The following is a 10,809-nucleotide window of genomic DNA, read 5'->3' as shown; positions in this document are numbered from 1 at the left end:
GAACTGGACATCCGTTATGGAAATGTGCTTCTCTATGGCTGCATTTAGCAACATAAGTTATTAAATAAGCAGGTACAGATTCTACCATGGACAGACAGTAGGACAGATGGTATGATGATATTGGCCTGATTCATACTCCAACATAAAGGAGGGGCCGGGAGGAGACAAATCTGGGCATTGCAGGCAAATGTAAAAATTCAGGCACAGCAAAGAGAACATTTTGGGATGATAGGTGACCCTTGCTTTGGAAAGGAAGGGATAGCCTGAGGGTTAGCTTGCTTGAAGCTGAGGAAGGGGAATGGTGAGAAATGAAGTGAGCGTGAGTGATGAAGAAGACTGAGGTCAATCATGAATGAAGGATTCATAGGGAGCCAGGACATTTCCTCCAAGGTGTTAATGTTAACACCAGATAATACCCTCCAGATGTGGGAATTATGAGACCTCATAATTAGCATGACTGTATAGCTCATCTAAATGGACAGTTTTGAGAATGAAATGATCTATTAATAATTACACGTTGGCACTATCTCAAGCAAATGGGCACACTTCAGGCTACTTAGCTGTGGCACAAACTAGTCCTGCATGTTCCCTCAAGAGAATAATGAAAGGCTTTGTGTGAGGGATGGAGGAAGGATGGAGGAGAAGGATTAAAAAAAAGAGCAAGAATGTTTACTGGGCATAGTATAGAGCTGTTGAGAGGGGAAATTACTCTCTTTCCCCCTATTCTCCACTATCTTTGGACTGCCCACAACCTGGATCATCATGGTAAAAAGATTAATTCCAGACAGTGTAGTGAGTGGAAAAATCTTTGCCTTTGGAGTCAATAAAAACAGGTTGAATACTAACTCCATCAGTAACTAGTTATCAGATCTTGAGTTAATCACTTAGCCTATTTGAGCCTCTATTTCCAGATCCTGGTATTGTCATCATATTCACAACATTGTAGTGAAGGTCATATTAGGAAATTATGGGTGGGAAAGTATTTTCTGATGCCTTAGACCAATGTGTGACAGTTATTAGGTATCTAGCCAAAAGCCATTCTTCAATCTTTTTGTTAAATATTTTCTATCCCACCCCTTTGCCCCAGACGGGGATGCGGTGGAGGGGTGGGCGTGGGGTGGGGTAGGTGGGAGCTGGGGTGGTTAATGTTGTAAACCAGTCATGATAATCCCATTCCTTTCACCAGAGACTGGTCCAGGAATGAGTGTGTACTCCAACCCTGGCAAATGGGACAAAAGAGAAAACTGTTGGGGGGTGGGGGAGGTGTTTTGGGAAAGATGGCCTTGCTCTTAAAAAGAAACCCAAAGCAGAGCTTTCCTATATTTATTCCACTTGAGATGAGTGCATGAATGTAGCTACTTTGCAACCATAATGGGTGCTGATAACATACAGGGTTAAGAAGAGCTGGTTAGGGAAGAGACTTGGGTCCTAAATGACACCATTGGGCTATTGAAACAATGAATCCAGTAACTACCCTACTTCTAACTTACTGTTATATGAGATAATATTTTGATTGCTAAAGTTACTTTTAGTATCTTTTGTTAACTTGCTTCTGAATGAATTCTAATTGATATACATGTTAATAAGCACTAATCTCAACTTGGTGAAAATGTGAAGATTTAGGACTGCTTCTCTTTTTGAAAAAGATAAAATTAAATATGAAACCATCTCTAGGTAAAAAGTAGGGAAACCAGGAAAAGTAGTATTTGCTCACTTCTTTAAGAGAACTAATGAGTTGTAGTTATTTAGTCCCTAAGTAATGTCTGACACTTTTGCGACCCCATAGACTGTAGCCCGCCAGGCTCCTCTGTCCATGGGATTGTTCAGGCATGAATACTGGAGTGGGTTGCCATCTCCATCTCCAGGGGATCTTCCCAACCCAAGGATTGAATCCACAGTTCCTGCTTGGCAGGTAGATTCTTTACCACTGAGCCACCTGGGAAGCCCCAGTGATAAGTACACCTGCACATAGGAAATTTTTATAGAATATATGAGGTTGAAGGGCAGAATATTAAGTTAACTTTACAAAAAAGAGACTGTCTCCTTCATAGACTGGCCTACGATGATGGAAGGGAAGAATTTCTAGGCAATCTTAACAGTTTTGATTGGCCAGGGGCTCTCAGGAGAATCAGGGAAGTTGAGAGGTGGAAAGTTATCTTATAAAATAGGGAAAAAAAGTTAAGATCATCCCAGTGGAGAAAGCTCAACGAGGATCTTGTTCAGAGATTGGAATGGGGAGGATGCATGCTCTAAAAAATATGAATAGCTAGAGATGCTGATTGCAATTCAGTAAGTAAATGCTCAGTTTTTGCCATGGCTGTGCCTAAAACATTTGGCAGATTTAATTATTTAAGTGGGGGATGAGAAGAGGTGGGAGAAGTGGGGCAAAGAGAGTGGATAACAGACCTGAAATCTTTTCCAACAGAGGAGCAGCTGTTTCTCGCCTGAGAACTCAGCCCTATCTGCTTATTCCCCTTACATTACAGCAATGGTGTCTAGGAGGGGAAGGGACACTGATGGGCGCTGTAACAGTATTTCTGCTCAGATGAGGCTTAGAAGTTGGCTTTTCCACTCAGGAGGGGCATTTCATGACCACTTCCTGACTGAATGAGAAAGAATGGTCTAAGGAGTCAACATCTTTCAGATATCGGAAAATAGAGAGCATGGTGATTTATGTTATCTGAGACTCTCCAGTGCTATGAAAGGGCAATATTGTAGTGGAGATCATTACTAAAATCAAAAAATATTTTTTGCCACTTGCCTGAAAATTTAACTGTATATTCTCTCTATATATATATTTAGAGGAATGTAAACAAGTTTTGCATTCAGTTCACTTTACACCAGATGGCTTACTCCCAAAGACATGAGACAAGGACTATTACTAAATTCGTGGGGCTGTGTTAGCAGGGGCCATGGGACGCCTCTATCTTTCTGGTAACCTCTTGTACAAACGCACCTCCCTAAAATTCCCTTTGAAATTTAGTTCTGGAAGGGGAATTGGAGGTCATCTGGTAATATGTCCAAAGTTACACAACTGGCCTGTAAAGTCAAGGTCACAAAATCCTAATTCCAAGGTATTTTCTGTTGACTATAATTTCCTTCTCCCCACCATGCAGCTCATTTGTACTTAACTTTTTAATGTTAGGCTACATATCACTTGGTATATGTTTGGAGAACTTTCTGTTCTCGAAATGTAGAAATGTTGTCTGGAGGAAAAAGATGTTCTACATATTTTATCAGGCCGCTTTAGACAGTTTGCATTATGACCTGTCCAATTACTAACTATATTTAATATCTGCTAGAAGGCTGAAGGTAGGGTAATACATAGAAGTGGAAATCTGTAATGGGAATCAGATACAGAAGGGAGGAAACAGGTCAAGTTCCTAGAGAATAGCCTGTAACTGGTGGTATGCTATGTACATGTTTAGACATTCTGGGAGGAATAATAATAGATTTTTAAATGGTGTACAATTAAGACTGAAGAAGTACATGAATAAACAAGTTTGGTGTAAAAGAATTGATACAGGGACTTCCCTGGCGGTCTAGTGGTTAAGAAGCCACCTTGCAATGCAGAGGGCGCGGGTTCAATCCCTCCCCCAGGAACTAAGATCTCACATGCCTGTGGGCAAGTAACAATCATGCCACAACTACTGAGTCCATGTGCCACAACCAGCGAGTCTCTGTACCACAGTGAAAGATCCCACACGATGCAACAAAGATTCTGAGCACTGCCCACTAAGACCTCATGCAGCCAAATAAATAAACACTAAAAAAAATAATTGATAGAGTGTGAATCCCCCACATTACAACTGTAAGGAGATGGTCCTGTCATCAAACTTTGGTGTAGATAATTTTTCTAGGTTTGAGCTAATGATTTTTATTTACAGTTTATTTTAAATCAGCCTGGGAGAGAGAAGGTTTAGGTTAACATGTGTACTCTTCATATAAGGGGCAGGAAAGCAGAAAAGAGAAATGATCCAAGGCCTTTCAGGAGAGGCTGCCGTGATTATGCAGCCTACCTCTACAGCCCTGTCAAAGGCAATAAGAGTCAGAATTTGGGGAAATTATTAACATTCATTGTTTCTATAGATTTCATTGAAGATCTGCAGTGTAAGTCCAAAGAAGCTTAAGCTTTCTGCTATTTACAGACAAGACAGCTTATGAGGATTTGGAAATGAAAAAAGAAAAATAAATGAACTGATTTCATTGGGTTAAGGCATGCAGCATGATGGCAGTGGCACCAAGAAGGAATGGACACAAAAGAGGTAATCTGCTTTTCATTGCCAGACTTGCAAAATGCATAAACATATTATATTTGAACAATTTTCACCTGTAAAAAATTACAGTAGAAAATGTTCCCCCTTCCCTGCTTTTCTTCAAAAGGAAACCCAGGGAGAAGTAGGAGCCAGACTGTAATACTGGTTGCTCTTATTTATCCTTTGGCTTCTAACCCAACTGATTCAGAAACATACTTCCTTTTCCCCCCACACTGAATTCCTATTGAATCCTTGGTGATGAATGCTAATTGCTCTAGGGTGTGCAAAGTACAGAGGCCAACTAGGAATGGTTGCCAGTCCCTTGATGTACCAAGAACTTTTGAAGTAGGAAAAATGAAACAAAACAAAGAACTGTTAGACTTCTTCAGTTTGAATAAGGGAATTCTTGCTTTGGAAAAATAAAAACAAACACAAAATGATGCATATCCTTACAGGCACTTAGTATTTTCTAGTTTGCAATTTGTCTAAGGAAAAGGATTTCCTTTCAAATGTTTGTGAAATTGCAGCCTCTAATAATGAAGTTTTCTGACAGTTCAGTTGATTTCAGTTATTTGGAAAAAGCAGGATTTAGGCAAAATCATAATGTGTTCTGTACCTAGAAACTGACTTGATTAGTTTAAGTAGGGCATTTTTCTTACTCCATCGATGGAGGATCCTAGGTGGTACATTTTGGAGTCAAAATGTCTCATGATAACTCCTTGCACTCAAAATGCTGACAATAAAAGCCTTGCCTTGCTAAATTCCTACCTGGAAGAAAAACGTTGTTTGCCCTCAAATATTGCCAAGAAACCAATCTATGCCCCTCCTTGCTCGGAATTTCTGAAGACACCATCACCCTTTATGAGACTGCCAGTTTGCATGGAAACACATCTTATGGCATAAAATCCCACCATTCTGAAGGCTTTTTCAAGAATACCAGGTCTTGGGAGAAATATATTTGAGAACATCTAATTACGAGATTCTCTCTTAAATTTGACTAGCATATACCAAACAGATCTTTGACACAGCAGTTGAAAAAGACTTGTCTTAATACCCAGTCCATTTATACCAGTATTTCTTTTTACCTTTCAAAACCAGTGACATGGTTACCTCTGGATCTTTCAGGCTTGAGTCAGCCAGTTGGTGTTATCAGTGTTGTTGGCCATCTCTTCCTTTTCTCCTTCCCATCATTTGTACATTTGACTGTTTACCCTGATCAACCATCCATCCATTTATATTCTTGTTAAAAGTTCTGGGAAACCTTGTGGAAGGAAAGAAGGTAGAAGCTAAAGCTATTGGTGCAAATGAAGCTTTGGATTCCCTGCGGATTTTGACCACATCTTCCATTCCTGACCCCCTCAAGAGCTTGGGTAATTCGGCATCTGAATATATGAGTAGCCATGGATGAGTGATAAAAACACGTCTACTTTTCATGGCATAGTTCCAGGAGTGGCTCACTAAGGTTCTGCTGGTGTGCGATTCCCAAGGCCCATAGGGGTGCAGCCTTCTCGGCAGCTCCAGTCCCTTTCAGTGGGGTTGGAGCATGAGGCAGTGATCAGAGACACCTGGCAGAATCACACAACTGCATACACACAATGGCAGAGAAAGAGCAAGAGCTAAAAGGATTCTGGTTTGGGCCCAAATCACTAGTCATTTCACTTGAGGAAAAAAAAAGCAAGTGCCTTTTAAGCTGACATTATTTACAATGCTCAGAGTTTTCAGACATCCACCCAGAAGCAGAGGACCACCACACCACAAGGAACAGTTCAATGAACTATGTACAGAATTTACAAGGAAGTTTACATAATATTCTACATTCCATTAACAACTTCACCTCTGTGTTGACTGCTTTCAAGCATCTGATCTTGTTTGTTTTTCTGTCCTCCTCATCCCAGTAACTGCTGATTGAGCCAACATGAACAAATGCTTGCCCATTTCTTTACCCTAGCTCCTGGGATAAATATTTGATTACATTTTGTTCAAAAAAGGAAAAAAAAAAAAAACCAAACTGTGGCACACCACCCTTTGTAAAATACTATTCAAAATGGTCCATATAAGAAATCTTGGAGATCTTTTCCTTCTAGCATTATAAATAGATCTTTTTTTTTTTTTTTTTTTTAGTTTGTTTGTTTGTTTCACTTGGCAAATTTTGATTGAGCTCTTTCTGAAATGAATATTTATAAAGTAGTCATTGATTTTAGAAAGATGGGATTTAGTCAACATTTCTGTGTATTGTACATAGTGCTTTTTAAGGAAAGCCTATCCTTGGATCCATAAACCAAACTTTATTCTCTGCACCACATTTTCTCTTTGCATTTTCAAGATCCTTCATTGATTGTAATGCACAATAAACATGGCATATATGAAAATACATATCATTTAGTCAACAGAATTACCAACCAGTCTGCTGTTTCTATTTGGCAATGGAGAGGATGGAGGCAACAATCCTGGATAATTCAAGCCCAAAATATGTCTTTACCTGGGTCTTTGCCTCGCAAAGCTGGTGAGTATAACGCACATGTCACCCCTGGTGTTTTAAGTCAAGAAACTTGACTGGTAGAAATGAGTGTGTAGTCATCATTGTCAAATGAATGATGAGATTTCTGCTGGGTCCACACAGCTTAAGTCTATGACAATTTATATCACAGTTTGTGAACATCGGGTCCCCTGGACATGACTGTGGCATGAGAGAGTGAGTCCATGCAATATTTAGCCTCTACTGCCACTTGGATAATTTAGGAGACTATGGCTATTTTCATGGCTAAAAGAAAACAACCTTTAAACAATAACACCTCTAAAAGGTAATGATCTGAATCTTTCAGGAATGGGGGCCAGTTTGAGTGTACTTAAGAAAGTCTAGCAACTTTTATGTTTTATGTCCATCAGTTTGGGCGAGACAAGGCAGACAGGCAGAGAAGAATTTTTTTCTTTGTACTGTTCAGCCTGGAAAGAGAGCGGGCTGGGGGGCCAAGGAGGAGAGGATTTGGCTAGGAAGTATCCAGATGAAGGAAGTGGGGAAAGAGGTTATTAATTAGCAATAGGGCACCTTTTCAATTTTTCTGGCTGTCATGGCCTCTAAAATCAGAGATATTTAACAGGATTTGTGTCTTACTTGTGTGCCTGTCTACATTCAGAGGGACATACTGCAACAGCATTTTGTGCCTGATAATAGATTCAGGCTTACTAGTTTTACATTTTACAAAGGATAAGAGATAAGAATTCAAAATGTTCTTTTTCTCTCTGAGATTCTTTACATCTAAAACTACAAGCATCAAATTCTTCAGACTTTTAAGGCAAGATCATAATAATAAAATTATAAATTACTCAATCTTTTCCAAGAAGAGTGAGCCACAGAAGTAAATAAAGAGAAATTGTTTTGCTATGGAACATGGATCAACAGATATTCAAAAACAGATTTCTGAATTAGCATTTCATCCTTAAACACTTTTTAAAAGAGTTTTTATTTCAAAATGATTCATTCCTGTTAGGTATCAGCCAAAAGTCTTCCTTCCTGTGTTTTAAATAAATGACTACATGGTGGTTCCTGGGTGGTCATTGGGAATATTAACCTTACAATCACTGGTATGGCTACATCCCACTCTGTTTGGACATTTCACTATGGAAAAGCATCTCACCCTGTCAAGGACCTAACTAATCAGAGTTCTGAAATGGATCGCTTAATCCCCAGAGGATGGAGGTTTCCTAGACCAGGGAACTATGATTGTACAACTGAAAACAAACGAAATTTGGTCCCCATGCCTGATACATTTCTCATGAAACCACTGAAATGATTTGTCCAATTAAAAGCAGTGTTTTTATTTTCTTACTAACACATATTATCTATAGCATAACCATTTTTATTTTAAATTTGAGGGTTCTCTTTTCCTCTTGCTTTCTAAAAGAACATTTTATAACTCTCTCTCCTTGGATTTATCAGTGCAAATTCAGCCTCCTCTTTTCAATTAAGATTATAATCTCTAGCAGCTGATGCTATTGTAAACAGGGGCCCTCATCAGCCTTAGGTAGAAAGCCAGGTCATCAAATGAGGCAAACCTCCCTATTACTACCTCAACTCATACCACATTCGTAGATCAGGTCCTAAATTGCCTTTATGACTAGTCGGTCAACTTTGGGTTTCACTCAGTCTTGGAAATGAATATATAGAATTCTTATATACATACTCAGGCTGAACACACACTGCACAAAAATAATGAGGCTTTAATGACATAAATGAGGTGAATCTTAACTGTAGTTGGTTGAATTTAATTAGAATTTTGTGTTGAGCTCTTGAGGGAATACTCCTTCTATGATGAGCAAAGTAACCCATGAGCAGAGATAAGGCAGAAGCAGTAATGAAGGGCTGTCATTTAGGGGCTGTTGTAAATGTCTGAAGGCTCAGTGATGTTGTTATCTGTGGTTTTGCTGTTTTGAAGGTTTTCTTTAAAACAGAAATCTGGCCTTAAAGGAGAATGATACTAAAGTGGGTATATGTGCATTTCCTGACTCACTCATTTCATATGTTGGAATGCAGAGCTCAGAGAGCAGAGGCATACTGTGCTAGCTGAGAAACTAGCGCTGTGCAACTAGCTTGTCACCATTAGATACTGCTCTCTGGAAGGCTAAGAAATATATACTATTTGATTAAAGATTTGGCAGCTCAGGTAACTGCCCAGGCACCCTTTTCACAGCACGTAAGTCTTGCCTTCCTCATGGAAAGGGCAATATTTTTCTCAAGCAAAAATTCTTACCACTCCCTTCTTCAAAGCCCACCTGCCCCAGCCCCCTTTCTCTTAATCTCTGAAGGAGGAACTAGGACAATGTGATGCCATAGCTTCATGGCATGAGGTCAAGTGATTCCAGGCTAAGGAAATAAGTTCAGGGCTGCTCATTTGAAATAGTTTACAAAATTAGTCACTGCCCCCAAAACTCATTCTTAACAAGAGAAGAAAAATGTTCCCAATGGCTACCAGGTTGGATTCTCATGTTAATTTTTAAAATCTCCCTGGAGGGCTGAGAAGGAAGCTTTTTTCAGAATATCCAGCTTAAAGGTGGGTTGAAGATGGCAGGCTGAGTTTGTATAAGCTGGGTTCCAGCTTGCCTATCTCTCCCTCTTTCTCTGTGGAGCAGCGACTCCTACAACGGACCTGGGGAAGATGGAGAGTGGAAAGGAATCTTCCTTCTTCTTCTGGGCTCCTTTTTGTTTTCCCTTCTTCCTGGAAATCTGTAACTTATCAATGGCTTTGTTTTTTTTCTTCTGAGATCCTGGAAATTGTATTGTTTTTTGGCAGCATGAGATTGTTACAGTTTACCAGGAGGCCATGCATACCGAGAGCTAAGCCCTCTTTTCATTTGCATTTAAAAAATAATAAAATCCAGGGCGACTAGAACTGCTAAAGATCTACCTATCTAATTTCTCTCTTTGTGTGTATGTGTTTGTAAACATGGCAATTAACAAAGCTCTGAAAGAGCCAATAACCTGGACCACAGTAGACTGGAAAATAGTTTTTGTTTCTTTTTGAAGTAAACATGGTGCAGTAATAAAATTGATATGCAAGACCGAAAACCAATTGGATGGCTGAATCTCTTACCTCAAAAAGCACAGCAGTATCGCTGCTAGGGACCTGTGGGGTTAAAAATCAAAAGAAGAGGAAAGAAGTCGTTTAGGAACCATTGGGACAGACCTTAGTGTACATAGTAAAGCCAATAAACGACGTTAAAAAGAGAAAAGGTGATGGGGAAGAACATTCGGGACCACTTGTCTATGGAATTCACGTCAGTCAAGTCGGGGATTTTGACTTTGAGCTGCGAGGCGCGTCTGCGGATGCGCCCCTTGCTGTGCGCGCCGTGCCGGTCCAGCGCGCGCCCGTACCCCTCACGGCTGCTCATTGGCTTGCGGTACTGGATGCTGGCGCTGTCGTAGGAGTACATGGTGGCCTTGGGGTCTCCCACGCCCGTGAGCACTTCCGAGCCGCTCGTCTCGTTCCTGATCTCCAGGGTACTGAGGAGAATGTTGCCGTGGGCGTCGACCTGACCGAGAGAAAAAGCCTCAGGCACAGCTGCCAGGACATTCGCTTGTTTTAGTTAACCGGCAACTAATGATACTGAGTCGGGCTCATTACACTGTTTTGCTAGACATCTGGTTCTGCATGTCCCCTGGGTATCTATCTATCTATCTAATCTATCTAACTATCTATCTAATCTATTTAAGCTTCCCAGGTGGTGCTAGTGGTAACGAACCCGCCTGCCAATGCAAGAGCCTTAAGAGACACGAGTTCGATCCCTGGGTCAGGAAGGTCTCCTGGAGGAGGGCATGGCAACGCATTACAGTATTCTTGCCTGGAAAATTTCATGTACAGAGGAGCCTATAGTCTAACGTGTGGGCTATAGTCTAAGGGGTCGTACACTGCTGAAGCTATTTAGCACATTTATCTATCATTTATCTACCTACCTGTTGTCTATCTACCATCTATTTATTGAATCCATCATCTATCAATCAATATAATCTACAGTTTCTTCTAATCCATCCACCCATCCATCTTTTATCTGGACTCAC

At 40.3% G+C, this 10,809-nt stretch overlaps 1 protein-coding gene across 1 annotated transcript in view; it reads right to left on the bottom strand.

The window, feature by feature from the left end:
- Positions 1 to 9,938: 9,938 nt before the first annotated feature.
- Positions 9,939 to 10,809, bottom strand: part of GABRB1 (gamma-aminobutyric acid type A receptor subunit beta1) — a 434,698-nt gene continuing 433,827 nt past the window's right edge. The window contains exon 9 of the mRNA XM_052642080.1: positions 9,939 to 10,283. Coding sequence (XP_052498040.1) covers positions 9,939 to 10,283 — 345 coding nt within the window. The remainder of the gene's footprint in view (positions 10,284 to 10,809) is intronic.

Source organism: Budorcas taxicolor, chromosome 6 (assembly GCF_023091745.1).
Source record: "Budorcas taxicolor isolate Tak-1 chromosome 6, Takin1.1, whole genome shotgun sequence".
NCBI lineage: Eukaryota > Metazoa > Chordata > Mammalia > Artiodactyla > Bovidae > Budorcas > Budorcas taxicolor.
The sequence above is the reverse complement of the archived record's forward strand: the minus strand, read 5'-3'. Positions and strand labels throughout refer to the sequence as shown.